Here is a 23,501-nt window from a genome sequence, read left to right as displayed (position 1 = left end):
GCTGTCCTACTCATCACTTTTCCGCTGGGGTTCAAACTGGAAGGGCAAAACCGACGACATGTTTATGTAGCTAACGAGTGACACTGTGGAAGTACGGCAGCGCTGCCCAGTGACGTCACAACCCAGAGTGCATTGCATCATCAACAACAATGGAGATCTACTAGTTAAATTAATTTTTCCAAATTTTACCAGGTCTGACAATCTGTGATGCCATAACCCTGCAGACCTCCCATTCCCTTTAAGATTGGCATCGTCACATCTCACATGAAGAAGCCTTTGTGCAAAATTTATGTTTGAATATTTATGACAATATTAATGAACTTATTGTAGGAGTCAAAACTGGGACTGGCTTTTTTAGTTTTGTCTTGCGTCATTTAGGGTCAGATGAAATTCTGCTATGATGAGGTCATTTGACCATTGAGCTCAAATGGTACATTTGAAGGACAACAAAAAGTTGACAGCACATTTTACCTTCAAGAGTTGGTGAAGATCCACTCTGAGCTTCTGCATCCACTGAAAGGTCACCTGCAAGAATAGTCAGAGAGAGGAGTTAGCAAGTAAACAGTGTACTGAATAAACCTATTTCATCATTTTCATTATTCGAACAAAAGATAAGTCATACAGTGCCTTGCAAAAGTATTCGGCCCCCTTGAATCTTGCAACCTTTCGCCACATTTCAGGCTTCAAACAAAGATATGAAATGTAATTTTTTTTGTCAAGAATCAACAACAAGTGGGACACAATCCTGAAGTGGAACAACATTTATTGGGTAATTTAAACTTTTTTAACAAATAAAAAACTGAAAAGTGGGGCGTGCAATATTATTCGGCCCCTTTATTTTCAGTGCAGCAAACTCACTCCAGAAGTTCAGTGAGGATCTCTGAATGATCCAGTGTTGTCCTAAATGACCGATGATGATAAATAGAATCCACCTGTGTGTAATCAAGTCTCCGTATAAATGCACCTGCTCTGTGATAGTCTCAGGGTTCTGTTTAAAGTGCAGAGAGCATTATGAAAACCAAGGAACACACCAGGCAGGTCTGAGATACTGTTGTGGAGAAGTTTAAAGCCGGATTTGGATACAAAAAGATTTCCCAAGCTTTAAACATCTCAAGGAGCACTGTGCAAGCCATCATATTGAAATGGAAGGAGCATCAGACCACTGCAAATCTACCAAGACCCGGCCGTCCTTCCAAACTTTCTTCTCAAACAAGGAGAAAACTAATCAGAGATGCAGCCAAGAGGCCAATGATCACTCTGGATGAACTGCAGAGATCTACAGCTGAGGTGGGAGAGTCTGTCCATAGGACAACAATCAGTCGTACACTGCACAAATCTGGCCTTTATGGAAGAGTGGCAAGAAGAAAGCCATTTCTCAAAGATATCCATAAAAAGTCTCGTTTAAAGTTTGCCACAAGCCACCTGGGAGACACACCAAACATGTGGAAGAAGGTGCTCTGGTCAGATGAAACCAAAATTGAACTTTTTGGCCACGATGCAAAACGATATGTTTGGCGTAAAAGCAACACAGCTCATCACCCTGAACACACCATCCCCACTGTCAAACATGGTGGTGGCAGCATCATGGTTTGGGCCTGCTTTTCTTCAGCAGGGACAGGGAAGATGGTTAAAATTGACGGGAAGATGGATGCAGCCAAATACAGGAACATTCTGGAAGAAAACCTGTTGGTATCTGCACAAGACCTGAGACTGGGACGGAGATTTATCTTCCAACAGGACAATGATCCAAAACATAAAGCCAAATCTACAATGGAATGGTTCAAAAATAAACGTATCCAGGTGTTAGAATGGCCAAGTCAAAGCCCAGACCTGAATCCAATCGAGAATCTGTGGAAAGAGCTGAAGAATGCTGTTCACAAACACTCTCCATCCAACCTCACTGAGCTCGAGCTGTTTTGCAAGGAAGAATGGGCAAGAATGTCAGTCTCTCGATGTGCAAAACTGATAGAAACATACCCCAAGCGACTTGCAGCTGTAATTGGAGCAACAGGTGGCGCTACAAAGTATTAACGCAAGGGGGCCGAATAATATTGCACGCCCCACTTTTCAGTTTTTTATTTGTTAAAAAAGTTTAAATTATCCAATAAATTTTGTTCCACTTCACGATTGTGTCCCACTTGTTGTTGATTCTTGACAAAAAATTAAAATTTTATATCTTTATGTTTGAAGCCTGAAATGTGGCGAAAGGTTGCAAGGTTCAAGGGGGCCGAATACTTTTGCAAGGCACTGTACTTATGAACCCCAGTAAATTACATATAAATTATTTTTTAAAAAAAACATACAATGTGAGTACCGGATTTTTTTTTTTTTTAGATTGTCTCCATAAGTGGAAATGCATATATATTGAGATTTCAGACCTCTACCTATTTTCTAAGTGGTTGAACTTGCAAAATCACAAGAGTGCAAATACTTCTGCTCCTTACTGTATGTGTCAAGGGATATTGAAGTGCCATCAAATTGCCATGTGTTCCCTTCAACTTCTGCTATAATCAATACAACCTCTAAAGCGGGTAAGAGAAAAATATCTTTAAGTCAACAGGTGACTACTGTACGTATGTGCAAGTCTATCCATCCATCTGTCCCCATCCATCACGGGTGTACTGGAAGCTATCCCAGTCACCTTTGGGTGAGAGGCAACCTCCCACTTGCAGAGCACATAGTACAAACAAAACAACTATTCAATCTTGCATTCACACGTATTGACATTTTACAGTCTTCAACCAACCGAGCATGCATGTTTGACCCATTGCTCCCGCCCCACTGTGGTCAGACTACTCGTGACGGGCAATCTGGTTGCAGTTGTTCGGCAGACAGTTTCATTTTAAATAGGGCTATCAAAAGTATCGCGTTAACGGGCGTTAATTTTTTTTTTAAATTAATCACGTTAAAATATTTGACGCAATTAACGCACTAGGCCCGCTCAGACAGATTTAAATGTCAGAACAGTGAAAGGCCAACTTGTTAATTGTGTTTTATGGAGTTTTTCCGCCCTCTGCTGGCGCTTGGGTGTGACTTGCATATTTTATGTGGCGTAATGTGGCCCTCTGCTGGCGATTTAGTGAAGCTGATTATTTGGGTTTCGGTTTGCTTTTCTGACGTGATTATATGTCGACGCGAACTCACACTAGCTATTCAGACCAGCTAACGTCCGCATCCAGTATTCAGTGGCAGTTCTCATAGCCCCATCACACTGTTTGTGTCTAATACATGCATCTCTTGTGAGTTATATTCCTCCTTTGTTTATATTCATGAGCATTAGATGGTTATTGATGATGTGTATTTGAATTTGTTCACATATATGGTGAAATGCAGTTACATTGTTAGATGCTTGTGAGCTAATTGGCTAGTGCTACTGCTCAAATGGACACGTGTGTGTACATTTTATGTTATTTTGTGATTTATGCAAGTTATTGACACATTGCCTTGTTATTTTCAGTTTTACAAAAATACAAGAAACGTGCTCCTGTCAAAAAGAGATGACTTCAGTAAAGCCCATGCAACTTTGCCACACCGTCTGATTTCTTTTTGGAACTTATGTTCGCTATCAGTCAATTTGTGTACTCACACACATTGAGGACAGAATAGGGCGACTAGTTTATTTTTTGATTGAAAATTTTACAAATTTTATCAAAACAAAAACAATAAGAGGCGTTTTAATATAACATTTCTATAACTTGTACTAATATTCATCTTTTAAGAACTACAAGTCTTTCTATCCATGGATGACTTTAACAGAATGTTAATAATGTTAATGCCATCTTGTTGATTTATTGTTATAATAAACAAATACAGTCCTTATGTACCGTATGTTGAATGTATATATCCATCTTGTCTTATCTTTCCATTCCAACAATAATTTACAGAAAAATATGGCATATTTTATAGATGGTTTGAATCACGATTAATTGCGATTAATTACGATTAATTAATTTTTAAGCTGCAATTAACTCGATTAAAAATTTTAATCGTTTGACAGCCCTAATTTTAAACCATTGTGTCTAATTAGGTGTACTGTCATTTTCGCACTATAAAGCGGACCTGACTGTGAGCCACCACCCAACAAATTTGGCATGAAAACGGCATTTGTTCATAGATAAGCCACACTGGACTATAAGCCGGCACTTTCCTCAGTGTATTATGGGATATTTACACAAAAAGTTATGAACCGGTAATACTTTATTGGACAGCAGCATCATACGAGTGTCATAAGACCAAATGAACAACCATGAAACTTTGAACCAATTGGCCGCAAAGCTTCATTGCTTCAACAATCTTCATTTAGCCATCACTGCTCCTTTGACAGAGACAGTCAATCTCTGCTGCCAACACTGTTGTTGTCCAACATGCCTCCTAGCATGCATTACAATGCTACAGATGTAATGCTACAGATGTAAATAACAATCAAAATTCATGTTCTGTGCTAATTATTTCTGCAGTTACTGTTCCAGTTGTTTCATTAATTGCCAGTTATGGTATTTGGTAACATTTTATTTAACAGTGGCGCCAAAAGACTGTCATTAGACAATCATAATGACACTGTCAAGAGCATTAATTAATGCTTATAACAGATGTTATTTGTGTTATCTGGCGAATTATCTCACTTTTGAATGGATGTAAAAGATCCAAGCTGGACATAAATGGAGTTAGAGACATAATTTGCCAGATGACACATAATGACAGAAGCATTCAGTAATGCCCATGATAGTGTCATGTCTTAATTATGACTGTCTTTATGACAGTCTTATAATGCCGCTGTCAAATAAAGTGTTACCAAATACCATAACAAGATTAATGAATTAATGAAACAACTGGAAGAGTAACTGAAGAAATAATTAGCTCAGAACATAAATTGTTATTTACATCTGTAGCGCTACAATGCATACTAGGAGGTAAGCCTGAACGATATATCGTTTAAACATCACCATCGCGATGTGCACGTGCGCGATAGTCCCATCGCAAGCTCGTGCGATAGTTTTTTAAAAAATTTTTTATCCATATACGCCTTGCTTTCTACTCTGAGCACAGTCTCACACCTTCCCTCTCCCAGCCCTTTGTTCCTCTCAGTCATTGCGGCACTTGCTTATAAAAGTTAACGATGGCTTTGATCTGGCCAAAGAAGCAGACTTCACACGGGCAACTGTCAATCATCGTTTAACTTGTTAAACAGTTTCTACAAGGAAGCCGCGCTGGAATGAATGTGTGTGTGTGTGTGGAGACGTTGGAGACATATAAATGCCAGAAGTGATCATGAGGAGTTTGAAATTTCTACATGTCACTCCAACTGTCACAGCTAAGGTAGATAAACAGAAGCATTTAATAAAGCCAAGCATTTATCGACTACAGTACTTTATTCTTGTTCAAAAATGATTTGGTTGGACAGTTATGTTTAAAACTGATCATAATTTTGACATATGAAGTGCTTAAAAACATTTTATATACATTTTTTAAATCACTTTGGGGGAAAAGTGAGAAAAAAAACATGTCATATGTATCTCTTTCCAATGCTAAATCTGAATGAATTCATTGAGCACAAAAAAACACACACACACACACAAAAAAAAATTGGGGGGGTGCGCTACTTCGCAGTTTTTCACTTATCGCGGCGGGTTCTGGTCCCCATTAACCGCGAAAAACGAGGGATCACTGTACATTGTGGTGAGTCATCAAGTGAAAATTTCTTTTAAAAAAAAAAATTTTTTTTTTAAATATCGCAATTAGAGATGTCCCAATCGATCGGCATCTCGATCGATCGGGCCTGATCACATCATTTTCAAAGTATCGGAATTGGCAAAAAAATATCGGACATGCCTTTTTTTAATATATATATATATATATATATATATATATATATATATATATATATATATATATTTTTTTTTTTTTTAATTAAATCGTTTTCTAATTGTATTCAACGTTACAGACCTAATGTGTTACACTCTCCCAGAGTCTTTAGTTTAAGCATAAGCTAGGGTTATCAAATTTATCGCGTTAACGGCGAGAATTAATATTTTTTATATTCATCACATTACAATAATTAACGCAATTAAGGCAAGCGCTGCACGACCCACTCACGCATTGTCGCAATCAATCTATAATGGCGGCGTTTTACCCATACAGCATATAGAGCTAAAATGCAACATAAAATGAGTAGAGTGAATTTTGGCAGCTTTTGGAGCCTTTATTTAAATGGCTAAAGCCGTACAATCCCTCTCCCAACAATTAGAATAATCGTGGGAAGCAATGTGGGGAAGAAAGGTAATAGTTGAGCTTTTTCTTAACACACTATGTTATTTCCCAACGCAGAGAAGATATATCAATTGGTACCACGACGCACAGTCATGGTTGCACTTCCCATCATGCATTTGGGCACAAGTTAAATGGCTACAGTATCATTTACTGAAAGCTCAACAAATACACTAGATGGCAATATTTAGTCACAATATACAAAGTCACATTTATCCTTTAAGAATTACAAGTCTTTCTATCCGTGGATCCCTCTCATAGAAAGAATGTTAATAATGTAAATGCCATCTTGAGGATTTATTGTCATAATAAACAAATACAGTACTTATGTACTGTCTGTTGAATGTATATATTTGTCCGAGTTTTATTCATTTTTTTCTTAATGCATTGCCGAAATGTATATGATCGGGAAAAATTATCGGGAATGATTGGAATTGAATCGGGAGCAAAAAAAAAAAAAAAAAAAAAAGCAATCGGATCGGGAAATATCGGGATCGGCAGATACTCAAAACGATCGGGATCGGACCGGGAGCAAAAAAACATGATCGGAACAACCCTAATCGCAATATAATATCGCAATATATCGCGAACCCCAAACAAATTGCAACAAGTTTTTTCCAATATCGTTCAGGCCTACTAGGAGGCATGTTGGACAACAGTGTTACCTATTAACCCAAATAAATCAACAAATAAGCCACTCTGGACTATATGCCGCAGGATTCAAAATGACGGAAAAAAGTAGTGGCTTATAGTCCGAAAATTACGGTAACTGGTTAAAAGATCTGCGAACAGATACATGTTTTACTCGCACAAGCTGAAAAACTACTCACAAATGTGACTAATTTACTCACACTAAGTCATAAATGATTCAAACCGCGAGGTTCCTATGGTGGCACACCCTTAATATAAACATTAATAAAATGTACATTTCAGTGAAATAATCTCAACAGCTTCTTTGTGATATGAATGCTTGAGTTAAAGTGTCTTCTTTCAGATGTCCTCCACTTCAACTGTAATATATACAATGAACCACACAGAATTTGATTGCCCTGGACAGACATCAGTTGCAGGTGTCAAAACAATCAGCAACTGTGATTGATTACTTGTATGTTAAGTTTTGGAAAATGGCAATTAGACCTATAGGATCTTTCTTGCAGGGTTGAATATGAGCTCTGCTGCTGCATTCCAACAGCCTGCTGCCTTGCCATGAAAGGGCCCTTTGAGAGCTGAGTGGCCGAGACGTGAGTCCGTCTATTGGGGTTTGTACTGAGGGCCTCTTGGCACACTTCAACACTTTCCTTCTCTGGTTTTTACTGTTTGTGTGTGTATCTCCTGCTCCCACTAAGACCTCAAAACATTTGTTTCTGCTCTACATCCTTAACCCAGCTACAGTGTGTCAACACTTACTTTGTCAAGGATTGAATTAAGACTGAGCAGACAGTTCCTATTGGTTGTTCTTACTTTTTGTCTTCAGAACACATTGCTTCATTTCTTGAATATTTTATACATTCCAGTCATTATCAAATAACACGAATGAAGAGCCTACTTTTACAATGGGAATACATCACATGAAAAAAAAACCTTTTGGTGTAAGTAAACTGGAGGACATGGTTAATGTTCACTTGTAAGCACACCCCTAGCTGAGCGTATATAAACTGAACAACTGATCGAGGTTTAGAAAACCAACAGAAAAAGCTGCTCGCTGAGCGGTCGTGGGCGCAAATCTAGTAGATGCGGTGACTGACTCGGAACAGAAGTGCCAGTGGTCGTTCCGACTCACCCACACCATGCGCTCCCACTTTTAACACAATACAACTCAAACCCAAAATTGAAATGAAATTTACTGGCTCCAAAAAATATTACATGCGGCACAACCACACAGACTGAATGCTTCCTTAAAGACTTCAATAATACAAAATGATGGTAAATATTAGAGATGTCCCGATCGATCGGCATCCCGATCGGGTCCGATCACGTCATTTTCAAAGAATCGGAATCGGCAAAAAAATATCAGACATGCCTTTTTTTGATGTATATATTTTTTAAATAAATCGTTTTCTAATTGTATTTAATGTTACAGACATAATATGTTCCACTCATCCAGAGTCTTTAGTTTTGGCTTAAGGTAGGGTTATCAAATTTATCCCGAAAATGGCAGTAACTAATTAAAAAAAAATTGTATCACGTTAAAATATTTAACGCAATTAATGCATGCGCTGTACGACCCACTCACGCATTGTCGCGCTCAATCTGTAATGGCGCCGTTTTACCTATATATAGAGCTAAAAGGCAGCGTAAAATGAGTAGAGTGAATTTTGGAAGCCTTTGGAGCCTTTTTTTAATTGGCTAAAGCCTTACAATCCCTCTCCCTACGATTAGAGCTATTGTGGGAAGCAACGAGGGGAAGCAAGGTAGTAATTGATCTTTTACTTAACACCCTATGTTATTTCCCAACGCAGAGAAGATATATCAATTGGTAGCACTACGCACAGTCATGGTTGCACTTCCCATCATGCATTTGGGCATGACTACAGTATCATTTACTGAAAGCTCAACAAATACACTAGATGGCTATATTTAGTCACAATATACAAAGTCACAAGTCTTTCTATCCATGGATCCCTCTCACAGAAAGAATTAATAATGTAAATGCCATCTTGAGGATTTATAGTCATAATAAACAAATACAGTACTTATGTACTGTATGTTGAATGTATATATTCGTCCGAGTTTTATTCATTTTTTTCTTAATGCATTGCCGTTTTTTTGCCCATATCGGCGTCCGATCCGATCCAAATATCAGATCGGGACATCTCTAGTGTGTACTGTACTCACTTTTGTGATACACTGTAGCATTGTCGGCAACCAGAGTTGGAGCATTTGCACAGATTAATCCCGAAATCCTGTTTTTGACAGAGATGTGATACAACACTTGGAGTATCTGTTTGTCATCATCAAGGACAGACATGAATGTCGGCCATGTGGCCTCAGGAAAAATTGGGCGACAAGGACACGCTCTTTTAGTTGATCATTTTTGTGGCTCTTTCAGCGTTTTGTTTCCCACAGTCAGAGCTCACTTTGACAAGACTGTTAGGCAATTATCTTTCACGGAGAACTGAGGGAACCAGCAGAAAAAAGAAAATGTTAAAAGGTTTTGGATAAAAGACTGATAAAATGGCTTGAAACAGTATCAAATGGAAAAAAAGGGGATGAGCCTCTGTCATTTTCCGTTGTTGATCTTGTACAATGATAACATCTGTCTTTAACTGTGAGTCCACGTAAGATGAACTTTCTGTGGAAAATGCCTGCTTTTGATGTTTCTTTACGATAGCCAGATTTTTTTTTTTTTTTGGGCATTACAGTAGTACCTCTACATACGAATTTAATACGTTCCAGGACCTGGTTTGTATATCGAAATGGTCGTATGTTGAGCGGGATTTTCCCATGAGAATACTTTATAATTTGATTAATTTGTTCAAGAGTGAGGGTAGGAAGGAGCGGGAGATCAACAGGCGGATCGGTGCAGCGTCTGCAGCGATGCGTACTCTGCATCGGTCAATAGTGGTCCAAGAAGGAGCTGAGCCAAAAGGCGCAGCTGTCGATTTACCAGTCGATCTACGTTCCTACTCCCGATCGATCGGTTCCGATCACGTCATTTTCAAAGTATCGGAATCGGCAAAAAAATATCGGACATGCTTTTTTTTTAAATATATATATATATTTTAATCAAATGGGTTTCTAATTGTATTTAATGTTACAGACATAATATGTTACACTTATCCAGAGTCTTTAGTTTTGGCTTAAGGTAGGGTTATCAAATTTATCCCGATAATGGCGGTAATTAATTTTTTAAAAAATGTATCACGTTAAAATATTTAACGCAATTAACGCATGCGCTGCACGACCCACTCACGCATTGTCGCGCTCCATCTGTAATGGCGCCGTTTTACCTATATAGAGAGCTAAAAGGCAGCGTAAAATGAGTAGAGTGAATTTTGGAAGCCTTTGGAGCCTTTTTTTAATTGGCTAAAGTCTTACAATCCCTCTCCCTGCGATTAGAAATATCACGGGAAGCAATGTGGGGAAGCAAGGTAGTAATTGATCTTTTTCTTAACACCCTATGTTATTTCCCAATGCAGAGAAGATATATCAATTGGTAGCACTACGCACAGTCAGGGTTACACTTCCCATCATGCATTTGGGCATGGCTACAGTATCATTTTCTGAAAGCTCAACAAATACACTAGATGGCAATATTTAGTCACACAATATACAAAGTCACATTTATCCTTTAAGAATTACAAGTCTTTCTATCCGTGGATCCCTCTCACAGAAAGAATATTAATAATGTAAATGCCATCTTGAGGATTTATTGTCATAATAAACAAACACAGTACTTATGTACTGTACGTTGAATGTATATATTCGTCCGAGTTTTATTCATTTTTTTCTTAATGCATTTCCAAAATGTATATGATCGGGAAAAATTATCGGGAATGATTGGAATTGAATCGTGAGCAACAAAAAAAAAAAAAAAAAAGCAATCGGATCGGGAAATATGGGGATCGGCAGATACTCAAACTAAAACGATCGGGATCGGATCGGGAGCAAAAAAACATGATCGGAACAACCCTAGTTCCTATCCTCACCTATCACTGAAAGAACAAGATCGTAGATATGAGCGGCCAAAATGAGTTTCCTCCGCAGGGTTTCCTGGCTCTCCCTTAGAGATCGGGTGAGAAGCTCGGTCATCCGGAAGGGACTCTGTGTCGAGATGACATTTAGCGTCATCTGGCAAATTATCTCACTTTTGAATGGATGTAAAAGATATGGACATGGAGTTAATGACACCTGTCATAAGCATTCAGTAAAGCCCATGACTGTGTTATGTCATAATTATGACAGTCTTATGACACCACTGTCAAATAAAGCGTTACCAAATACCATAACTAGCAATTAATGAAACAACTGAAAGAGTAACTGAAGAAATAATTAGCACAGAACATGCATTTTGATTGCTATTCACATCTGTAGCGCTGCAATGCATGCTAGGAGGCATGTTGGAAAACAACAGTGTTACCTATTAATAAATCAACAAATAAGCTGCACTGGACTATAGACCCCACTCACCAACGTCACACAATGACGTGTCGCTGTATCCGGCCACCATATTGTCCGTCATTGTTTATCCGTATTCTCAATGGTTTCAATTTGTCGTGCAATTTATAGTGCAATTCATGGAAGCCCCGGTGCTTTCAGACGCTGTAAACTCATTGGATGCGTTGCATAAAAGGCGTTATGTGGAAAAGCTTCAGTCTATCCATTCGCCAGATCCATATTTGATGCCTAAATCGATATTTTTCGGCCGCTGTCTTCGCAGTCTCTGCCTGACATCTGCTACCCTGATATCTACAACTATCTTGTCCACAGAAACTCAGCCTATTCTCACGAAACTTTGAAAAACTTTAAGAGCAGCACTCTAAGCAACATTACCCCGTGTGACCCTTTACTTTCAATTTTCTAAAATGGCGACAATCAATTAAAAAAAAAAAGTTGACTGCGATGGCCGACGCTTCAAGGATAGGTGGATATTGGACTATTTCTTCAATAAAATACGCAACAACTGTGTCTGCCTCATTTGCAAAGAGACAGTCGCTGTTTTCAAAGAGTTCGATGTGACGCGATATTACCAAACAAGACACGCTGACATGTACGACAACATTACAGGGAAGATACGCAGCGAGAAATGAAAGCAACTTGAAGCTAGTTTAATTTCACAGCAGCAGTATTTCGCAAGAGCTCGAGTGTCGAAAGAGAACGCCACAAAGGCGAGATTGTTGAAATTATGAATTAAAAAAAATAATAATAAAGCAAATGTGACACACAGAAGGGCTTGCTAAAATTTGTTTAAATGTTAGTTCTTCGTAAATCAGCCAAGGTAGCGCCCCACATTTTTACGACACCAAATCTGGCCCCAAAAAGTTTGGACACCCCTGTTTAACTGATGATCCGTAGACGAGGCCAGCTTCTTTCACTTGTTACCAGCTAAATATTATTCAAAAAATTATGACGGTGGAAGAAATAGCATCTTGAATTTGAAACTGTATGTTGTCGGCGATTAGCCTCGCAATGATCTAAATTGTGGATGTCAGCCCAAAACCCTCTAAATATATATTAAATGCATTTTACCAGATATAAAATGACTACTACATAATCTGTGGTGATCGTTTGGTGCCGAGTTTTCTCGTCGAATTGCAGCAGTCCATCTCGCTCTCCTCTCCGGGTCTCTCGGAATACGGTAGAACTTCAAGTCTCTCCGTCTATCTTCTCTGTTACTGCAACCAACCACCACACACGCCTTCACCATTTTGATTATTAATGTTAACGAGCAGAAAAACACGCCGTAATAAGAGGAATGTACGTAGCGGTAATGTGTAAACACGACGAGCTGACGGACAATATGGCGGATAGAGTCAGGGGGGCGGAGTTCTGACGTCATGTGATTGGGGTCTATTGACGCAGGAGGGCCGCGTCTCGCGTCAAATTATAAACTCTGCCGTCGCGTGCGTCGCGTTGAGCTGCTTCTGGGACGCGTCTAACACACGGCCGCACTGCGACTGGTGTGCATTGGCTGATTGACTTTAACGCCCGCGTTTCACTGCATTCTCGCGGCGGCCACTTTGTCGCGCCGTTGACATTTCTGGGTTACACTGTCCTACCGTGTTGGTCCTCATTATAGTAGAGAAGACGGAGTAAATATAATCTACACAAAGAAACTGTAACCCGATCAACTCACAGCCTCGGATTACATTACGTCAGAAACTCGTTCGGTACGCGTTCGTTCTGAACCGAGCACCCCGTACCGAAACGGTTCAATACAAATACATGTACCATTACACCCTTAATAAGTAGCAATTAATGAAACAACTGAAAGACTAACTGAAGAAATAATTAGCACAAAACATGAATTTTGATTGTTTTTACATCTGCAACGCATGCTAGGAGGCATGTTGGACAACAACAGTGTTACCTACAGTACCCTCCATTATTATTGGCACCCCTGGTTAAGATGTGTTTTTTAGCTTCTAATATATATATTTTTAATTCAAATAATATGGGACCTTAATGGAAAAAAAAGAGAAAAATCCAACCTTCAATACAAGTGCATTCATTCAGTGGGGAAAAAAATCCCACAAAAAAATATTTGCCATCAAATAATGTGTGTCACAATTATTAGCACCCCTTGTGTTAAATCTTTGCACAACCCCCTTTTGCCAACAAAACAGCACCTAATTTTCTCCTATCATGTTTCACAAGCTTGATTTTGTGTCTGGCGAACCATTTCTGTGTAGATTTGGCCATATGTTTAGGGTCATTGTCTTGCTGAAAGACCCAGTGACGACCCATCTTCAGCTTTCGGGCAGAGGGCAACAGATTTTGATTTAAAATGTCCTGGTATTTCAAAGCATTCATGATGATTTTTTTTTTGTACAATGTATTAACACTCTGGGTGCTAATAATTGTGACACACATTATTTGATGTCAAATAATTATTTCTTTATGTGGGATTTTTTCCTCACTGAATGAATGCACTTGTTTTGAAGGTTGGATTTTTCTCTTTTTTTCCTTTAAGGTCCCATCTTATTTGGAAAAAAATATATATTAGAAGTGGGCTGTCAAAATGATCGCGTTAACGGGCGGTAATTAATTTTTTAAATTAATCACGTTAAAATATTTGACGCAATTAACGCACATGCCCCGCTCAGACAGATTTAAATGACAGTACAGTGAAATGCCCATTTGTTAATTGTGTTTTATGAAGTTTTGCCGCCCTCTGCTGGCGCTTGGGTGCGACTGATTTTATACTACAGGCTTCAGCACACATGAGCATTGTGTAAGTAATTATTGACAACAATGGCTGGCTACTTGTTTATTTTTTGATTGAAAATTTTACAAATTTAATCGAAACGAAAACATTAAGAGGGTTTTTAATGTAAAATTTCTATAACTTGTACTAACGTTTATCTTTTAAGAACTACGAGTTTTTCTATCCATGAATCGCTTTAACATAATGTTAATACTGTTAATGCCATCTTGTTTTGATTTATTATAATAAACAAATACAGTCCTTATATCCATCTTGTGTCTTATCTGTCCATTCCAACAATAATTTGCAGGAAAATATGGCATATTTTATAGATGGTTTGAATTGCGATTAATTACGATTAATTAATTTTTAAGCTGTAATTAACTCGATTAAAAATTTTAATAGTTTGACAGCCCTAATTAGAAGCTAAAAAACATCTTAAACAGGGGTGCCAATAATTATGGAGGGCACTGTAGTAACCCAAATAAATCAACAAATAAGCTACACTGGACTATAAACTGCAGGATTCAAAATGAGGGGGGGAAAAAGCAGCGGCTAATAGTCTTAAAATTACAGTATATATTGTAATAGTACAATAGTTTTAACGCACAAGCCATCCCTGTCTTTGTCACTTGTTTCCCCTCACCCCCAACCATCACTGATCACAGTCTAGCGAGCTGAGAGGCACTTTTCTCGGCTAGCTTGCCTTTTCGTCTGGTTCTCGATGTACTTTTCTGTTTTTTCCAGACGACAGTTTTGAGGAAGTCCTAAACTATTAATCACATACACATTTTGGATAGGGAATGGAAAAGTCTGTATATTGTGCTGGTATGGGTTATTTGTCTTTCTAGAAAACACTTATACTTTCCAACTACACCTCCTGTGTGAAAGACGTCTCTGTGTCTGTGTGCAATTATGACCCCCGCCATAAAACCTAAGGGCCAGTGTATCTGATGACCTCGAGGTGAAAAGAATCCAAACTGCCTTGAGGCCACATTCCATGCACACACTTTAAGATGGGCCTCTAAATTCTGTTCAGTTTAGTCAGGCAGATCAATGATAAAACAGGTCAAATTTGTTATTTTTAGATAAAAGTGGTGCAATAATTTGATGTATATTCAAAAAATGACAACATAAATTGTAATCCTAATTCCAATTAACCACGCTCAGGGAGCAGAGGGATGCAACCTTTGAAAATGTTCAAATCCTTTCGGATATTTGTTGTAGCTTCTTTAGGTACGGCTCAAAATCATACTTTTTTGCTGCTTATCATAATCTAATAGCCAATTTCCTCTAAAATGTATGGTTTTTAAAAACGAATCTTGCTTTAGAGACATGTTTGTCACTCAACGTGTGACAGATTTATGTGATAAATTTGAATAAACAAGCCTGCAAAACATTGCAATTTCCATCAAGGGACAGATTAATGAGAAAAATCCTTGTAGTAAACACGCAGCTATGATAAAATGTTTCATTAAATTTGGGCTGCAACTGTCGATTAATCTATCAACTAGTTAGTTCGAATAATCGAGTAATCGGATTAGAAACATTAACAGTGGGGCAAATAAGTATTTAGTCAACCACTAATTGTGCAATTGTGCCACTTGAAAATATTAGAGGCCTGTAATGGTCAACATGGGTGAACCTCAACCATGAGAGACAGAATCTGGGAAAAAAAAATGAGAAAATCATATAGTTTGATTTTTAAAGAATTTATTTGCAAATCATGGTGGAAAATAAGTATTTCTTCAATAGCAAAAGTTCATCTCAATACTTTGTTATGTACCCTTTGTTAACTGAGGCCAAACATTTTCTGTAACTCTTCACAAGCTGTTCACACACTACTGCTGGTATTTTGGCCCATTCCTCCATGCAGATCTCCTCTATAGCAGTGATGTTTTGGGGCAGTCGTTGTGCAACACGGACTTTCAACTCCCTCCACAGATTTTCTATGGGGTTGAGATCTGGAGACTGGCTTGGCCACTCCAGGACCTTGAAATGCTTCTTACGAAGCCACTCCTTTGTTGCCCTGGCTGTGTGTTTGGCATCATTGTCATGCTGAAAGACCCAGCCACGTCTCATCTTCAATGCCCTTGTTGATGGAAGGAGATTTTCACTCAAAATCTCTCGATACATGGCCCCATTCATTCTTTCCTTTACACAGATCAGTCGTCCTGGTCCCTTTGCAGAAAAACAGCCCCAAAGCACGATGCTTCCACCCCCATGCTTCACAGTGGGTATGGTGTTCTTCGGATGCAATTCAGTATTCTTCCTCCAAACACGAGAACCTGTGTTTTTTAACAAAAAGTTCTATTTTGGTTTCATCTGACCATAACACATTCTCCTAGTCCTCTTCTGGATCATCCAAATGCTCTCTAGCGAACCGCAGACGGGCCTGGACGTGTACTTTCTTCAGCAGTGGGACACGTCTGGCAGTGCATGATTTGAGTCCCTGGCGGCGCATTGTGTTACTGATAGTAGCCTTTGTTACTGTGGTCCCAGCTCTCTGTAGGTCATTCACAAGGTCCCCCCATGTGGTTCTGGGATTTTTGCTCACCATACTTGTTATCATTTTGACGCCACGGGGTGAGATCTTGCATGGATCCCCAGATCGAGGGAGATTATTGCCCCTTTCCCACTGAAACTAGTGGGTCAACATGCGTTTTTTCCAAGCCGATGCAACCCACTAGCAATTGGCATTTGCCACCTTTCCCATTGACAAAAAAAGCAGTCTTTTTTTTTTTTCCACCCGTCTAACCCCCCCACCCCTCCTCCACCGTGCATAAGGTTACGTGATGTCACCACGCTAAGATGTGCGTCGACAACTGCGACCGAATTCATTCAGTTCAAGGAAGTAAACAATGCAGAGCAACATGGAAGCCTCCTTTCCGTTTGTGTTCTGTTTTCATGCTTTTTACTACCCTCAAAATGGTCGAAATACAGCAAAGGATCAACACTCTGCTTGTGCTGAGGCAACTTAGGCGACGTGATTTTTTTTTTTTTAACTTTATTTATAGAAAAACAACTACAAATAAAGGGCAAACAATTCGCGACATGAATTTTGGTTTGAAATTCAAAGGAGTTATGACGCATCACATAAGAGCCAACGTCACCACGTAGATTAGGGTGTTGACTGTTGACCCAGGGTTTTGCTTTCACACTGCATGACGATCAGAGCCGAGGTGATTTTAACGTGGGTCGCTTGGCGGGTTGATTGACACGGGTTGAGGCGGGTCGCTGCACCTTTCCCACTGCCACCAAAAGCCAATTGTTAATGTGTTGACATGGTTTTTTTGGCCAGTGGGAAAGGGGTATATCAGTGGTCTTGTATGTCTTCCATTTTCTAATAATTGCTCTCACAGTTGATTTCTTTACACCAAGCGTTTTACCTATTGCAGATTCAGTCTTCCCAGCCTGGTGAAGTTCTACAGTTTGGTCTCTGGTGTCCTTTGACAGCTCTTTGGTCTCGGCCATAGTGGAGTTTGGAGTGTGACTGACTGAGATTGTGGACAGGTGTCTTTTATACCGATAATGAGTTAAAACATGTGCCATTAATACAGGTAACGAGTGGAGCCTCGTTAGACCTCGTTAGAAGAAGTTAGACCTCTTTGACTGCCAGAAATCTTGCTTGTTTGTAGGTGACAAAATACTTATTTTCCACTCTAATTTGGAAATAAATTCTTGAAAAATCAAACAATGTGATTCTGTTTTTTTTTTCTTCCACATTGTCTCTCATGGTTGAGGTTTACCCATGTTGACAATTACAGGCCTAGGTTAGTAGACAGCCGCCATCTTAAAGCAGTAGACTTTTTAGGACGGCTCTGTTGTAGAGAACCTTCCTAGCGAACCTAAGTAACGTTTTATCTAAAATACTTCTAAATCGGCAAAATCTTGACTTGAATCTATCTTTAAATGATGAAACAGTTTTGAAACTTTCATATGTCGAAAGTAGAGAGAAGGGAACTAATGCAATAATGGGAGCAATTTTAACAACTTTTAACAGTTGATTCAGGGTAAAGGGTAATTAGGGTAAAGAATTGGGCTCGGGCCAATTGTACCAAAAACCTTCACAAAAAACTTCACAGAGTGTGGCCAATGTTTGTTTGGTTTTTTTTTTGAGGGGAAAAAAAAAAAAGTAATTATCACCAATTACTTTGCTAAGTAACTAATTACTCTTACATTCAGGTAATTGAGTTACTAACGCAATTACTTTTTGGGAGAAGTAATTTGTAACTATAATTAATTACTTTTTAACAACACTGCTGATGAGTCGCTTAAAGCTGCCCTGCCCACTATAAAACACACACCTGGAAAGAAACGTCTTGATGAGAAGCATTATCTGATGTGCTCGGTCAAAAGAGCTGTCTGAAGACCTGCAATCAAGGATTGTTGATTTGTATAAACTAGCTGAGAAAAGATACAAAACCATCTAAAAAAGTCTGGATGTTTATTAATCGACAGTTGGAGAAGTTGTTTACAAATGGAGAGAGTTTGGCACTGTTGCTTCTCTCCCAAGGAGTGGCTATCCACCAAAGGTGATGCCGAGAGTTCAGTGTGGAATACTCAGAAAGGTAAAAAAAGACTCACAGAAATCACTGGTGATTGGACACTCACCTGACTTAAATTGTTTGGTAAAAATTGGTTTCAATTGCTCTTTAAGTCTCCTTAAGCAGAGGGTTCACTTACTTATTTTTGCCCCCTTCAGTCATTGTTTGCAAGCTATTTTCATTAAAATATGAAAACCGACAAATGTTTGGGTGGTTTTAGTTAAAGCAGACACGTTGTTTTTCATCTGTGTGATTTTGACAAAGATCAGATCACATTTGATGGCGATGGTTGACTGAGGTTGTGGACAGGTGTCTTTTATACCGATAATGAGTTAAAACAGGTGCCATTAATGCAGGTAATGAGTGGAGCCTCGTTAGACCTCGTTAGAAGAAGTTAGACCTCTTTGACAGCCAGAAATCTTGCTTGTTTGTAGGTGACCAAATACTTATTTTCCACTCTAATTTGGAAATATTTTTTTTTAAAAATCAAACAACGTGATTTTCTGTATTTTTTTTCTTCTCCACATTCTGTCCCTCATGGTTGAGGTTTACCCATGTTGACAATTACAGGCCTCTCTAGTCTTTTCAAGTAGGAGAACTTGCACAATTGGTGGTTGACTAAATACTTATTTGCCCCACTGTAATGCGTTGCAGAATCTGAGGAGATGTAAAGCAAAGACTTGCAAATGCAATGCAATGAAATGCAAATTCATCGATTTTTGCAAGAGAACCTATCATCCATTATTCGTAGAACAACTCTCCTATCTTCGATTTTCTGTAAAATATCGTCAGTTCATATTTTAAATCATGGAAAGTGAATGCCTACAATTTGCAGGATATTCATTGTACTGTAGCGTGTTTTGAATTAGGACAACAAGTTGCTACTGTCTTCCACAAATTATCCCATGACTCACTCATGCAATCAAAAATTTCACAGCAGTCGTGTTGTATTTGCGATTGACGATCAGTGATCTGATAAAATGGTGACACACATTTGCCGTGACTGCTTTGGCTAATCTGCTCAGTAAACACAAAACATTAGCCGTTCCTCGTACGCAAGTTTGGCAGCACCACCATACTGTACATCACCGGCATCCTTCAGCCTTCAGATGCTTGCCTGCTCTCCATTCCAAACACCAAGCTCAGGGTGTTTGGTGACAGTCTTTGGTTTTGCCGCCCCTCTACATCTGGAACTCCCAACAGAAATCTGCTTTTTTGGACATTTGCAACAAAAAAAACAAGCACCATCTGTTCACCAAAGCATGCCTTCAATTACAGGAACACACGCATACAATAATACAGGCAATCCTGGAATGTCTGCCTTGCCTTACGTTAATTTAGCAAGCAACAAAACTAGAATCTGTAGCAAGAGCTCAGCACCAAACGCAAAACCTCCGCTCACATACAGTGGGGCAAATAAGTATTTAGTCAACCACGAATTGTGCAAGTTCTCCCACTTGAAAATATTAGAGAGGCCTGTAATTGTCAACCTGGGTAAACCTCAACCATGAGGGACAGAATGTGGAAAAAAAAACAGAAAATCACATTGTTTGATTTTTAAAGAATTTATTTCCAAATTAGAGTGGAAAATAAGTATTTGGTCAGTACCAAAAGTTCATCTCAATACTTTGTTATGTCCCTTTTGTTGGCAATAACGGAGGCCAAACGTTTTCTGTAACTCTTCACAAGCTGTTCACACACTGTTGCCCCATGCAGATCTCCTCTAGAGCATTGATGTTTTGGGGCTGTCGTTGGGACTTTCAACTCCCTCCACAGATTTTCTATGGGGTTGAGATCTGGAGACTGACTAGGCCACTCCAGGACCTTGAAATGCTTCTTACGAATCCACTCCTTTGTTGCCCTGGCAGTGTGTTTGGGATCATTGTCATGCTGAAAGACCCAGCCACGTCTCATCTTCAATGCCCTTGCTGATGAAAGGAGATTTTCACTCAAAATCTCTCGATACATGGCCCCATTCATTCTTTCCTTTATACAGATATGTCGTCCTGGTCCCTTTGCAGAAAAACAGCCCCAAAGCATGATGTTTCCACCCCCATGCTTCACAGTGGGTATGGTGCAATTCAGTATTCTTTTTCCTCCAAACACGAGAACCTGTGTTTCTACCAAAAAGTTCTATTTTGGTTTTATCTGACCATAACACATTCTCCCAGTCCTCTTCTGGATCATCCAAATGCTCTCTAGCGAACCGCAGACAGGCCTGGATGTGTAATTTCTTCAGCAGGGGGTCTCGTCTGGCAGTGCAGGATTGGAGTCCCTGGCGGCGCATTGTGTTACTGATTGTAGCCTTTGTTACTGTGGTCCCAGCTCTCTGTAGGTCATTCACTAGGTCCCCCCCTGTGTGGTTCTGGGATTTTTGCTCACCGTTCTGGTGGCCATGGTGGAGTTTGGAGTGTGACTGACTGAGGTTGTGGACAGGTGTCTTTTATACCAATAATGAGTTAAAACAGGTGCCATTAATACAGGTAACGAGTGGAGCCTCGTTAGAAGAAGTTAGACCTCTTTGACAGGCAGAAATCTTGATTGTTTGTAGGTGACCAAATACTTATTTTCCACTCTAATTTGGAAATAAATTCTTTAAAAATCAAACAATGTGATTTTCTGTTTTTTTTTTCCAGATTACTCTCTCTCATGGTTGAGGTTTACCCATGTTGATAATTACAGGCCTCTCTAATATTTTCAAGTGGGAGAACTTGCACAATTAGTGGTTGACTAAATACTAATTTGCCCCACTGTACATATATTTCAAACAGAGTACTATTGGAATGGTATCGGTATCGGCCGATACTAGAGATGTCCCGATCGATCGGCATCCCGATCACGTCATTTTCAAAGTATCGGAATCGGCAGAAAAATATCGGCCATGCCTTTTTAAAAAAAAAAAAAAAAATATATATATATATATATATATATATATTAATTAAATCGTTTTCTAATTGTATTTAACGTTACAGACATAATATGTTACACTTATCCAGTCTTTAGTTTAGGCTTAAGGTAGGGTTATCAAATTTATCCCAATAACTGCAGTAATTAATTTTTAAAAAATGTATCACGTTAAAATATGTAACGCAAATAATGCATGCGCTTGACGTCACACTCACGCATTGTCGCGCTCCATCTGTAATGGCGCCGTTTTGCCAGTATAGAGAGCTAAACGACAGCAAAAAATGATTAGAGTGAATTTTGGCAACCTTAGGAGCCTTATTTTAATTGGCTAAAGCCTTACAATCACTCTCCCTACAATTAGAAATATCATGGGAAGCAATGTGAGGAAGCAAGGTAGAAATTGAGCTTTTTCTTAACACTTTGAATCATATCCCATCGCAGAGAAGATATATGAATTGGTAGCACTACGCACAGTCGTGGTTTCACTTGTCATGGTTCCACTCCCCATCATGCATTGGACATGGCCTTCAGTATCATTTACTGAAAGCTCAACAAATACACTAGATGGCAATATTTAGTCACAATTTACAAAGTCACATTTATCCTTTAAGAATTACAAGTCTTTCTATCCGTGTCATATTTATTGTCATAATAAACAAATACAGTAATTATGTACTTTATGTTGAATGTATATATTTGTCCGAGTTTTATTCATTTTTTTTCTTAATGCATTGCCAAAACGTATATGATCGGGAAAAATTATCGGGAATGATTGGAATTGAATCGGGAGCAAAAAAAAGCTATCGGATCGGGAAATATCGGGATCGTCAGATACTCAAATGAAAACGATCGGATTGGGAGCAAAAAAACATGATCGGAACAACCCTAGTAATTGACAAAAATATGTTCAATTCCATATGAGTATTTTTCTAGAAATTTTGCGACCTCAGTTTAATACAAACAAATTATGTTCTCACACGTTGACACTTCAAAGCCAAGGTCCATTAAGAAACAATTCTTAAGAAGTTGGTCTTCTAGACAAATGGTGTCCAGATGGGACACTTTTCTTTCACAGGCCCCTCCACTTCTTATCAGCTAGACACTAACACTTATGTAAAAAGGTTTTTCTGACATACTGTCTGTATCATGGCGCTCTCCAGCTTGTCAGATGGTTTCACTTGCAAGCACAGGAATTTCCCCTTTACAGCTCTGATGCTATCTTCCCACTATGTGAGTTTTAATCTACAGGCAGCTTACACAAGGGTAACTCCATCCCGATGACTGAGTTAAAACAACAATAGCCATCTCATAAAAACAGCCACTTCCCTTTAAATATTTGGCCATTTGGAGGCTCAAAGACAAGACAATAAATGAGACCGGGAGCGTTGTGATCAGCTGCCTGGGCCATTTGTATTTTATTGGTTTCCTGATAAGGCTGAACATACCAAGCTAGGGTTAGCTGTGAAGAATGCATTAGGCACATGCCACTTTACCCCAACTTTGTTTTGCTAATTCTTTTCAGTGTGCAGTCCCTGACAAAAGTCTTGTCGCGTATCCATTTTGTAGAAACAATGGCTAATAACTAAAGATGTCCCGATCACGTCATTTTCAAAGTATCGGAATCGGCAAAAAAATATCGGACATGCCTTTTTTAAATATACATATTTTAATTAAATCATGTTCTATTTGGATTTAACGTTACAGACTAAATGTCTTACACTCATCCAGAGTCTTTAGTTTTGGCTTAAAGTAGGGCTATCAAATTTATCGCGTTAACGGCGGTAATTAATTTTTTTAACATTAATCCCGTTAAAATATTTAACGCAATTAACGCATGCGCTGCACGACCTACTCACGCATTGTCGCGTTCAGTCTATAATGGCGCCGTTTTACCTATATATAGAGCTAAAAGGCAG

General features: G+C 38.9%; 1 protein-coding gene and 1 long non-coding RNA gene across 3 annotated transcripts in view; one reads left to right on the top strand and one right to left on the bottom strand.

The window, feature by feature from the left end:
* The window catches only part of ror2 (receptor tyrosine kinase-like orphan receptor 2), a 125,541-nt gene that overhangs the window by 30,968 nt on the left and 71,072 nt on the right, over positions 1–23,501 (bottom strand). The window contains exon 2 of the mRNA XM_057818374.1: positions 472–525. Coding sequence (XP_057674357.1) covers positions 472–525 — 54 coding nt within the window. The remainder of the gene's footprint in view (positions 1–471; positions 526–23,501) is intronic.
* Positions 1–23,501, top strand: part of LOC130905226 (uncharacterized) — a 118,411-nt gene that overhangs the window by 52,770 nt on the left and 42,140 nt on the right. For both annotated transcript variants that reach the window (XR_009061072.1, XR_009061071.1), the window contains exon 5: positions 7,422–7,523. This is a non-coding gene — a long non-coding RNA (uncharacterized LOC130905226). The remainder of the gene's footprint in view (positions 1–7,421; positions 7,524–23,501) is intronic.

Source organism: Corythoichthys intestinalis, chromosome 17 (genome assembly GCF_030265065.1).
Source record: "Corythoichthys intestinalis isolate RoL2023-P3 chromosome 17, ASM3026506v1, whole genome shotgun sequence".
Taxonomy (NCBI): Eukaryota; Metazoa; Chordata; class Actinopteri; order Syngnathiformes; family Syngnathidae; genus Corythoichthys; species Corythoichthys intestinalis.
This window is presented reverse-complemented; position numbering and strand designations above follow the sequence as displayed.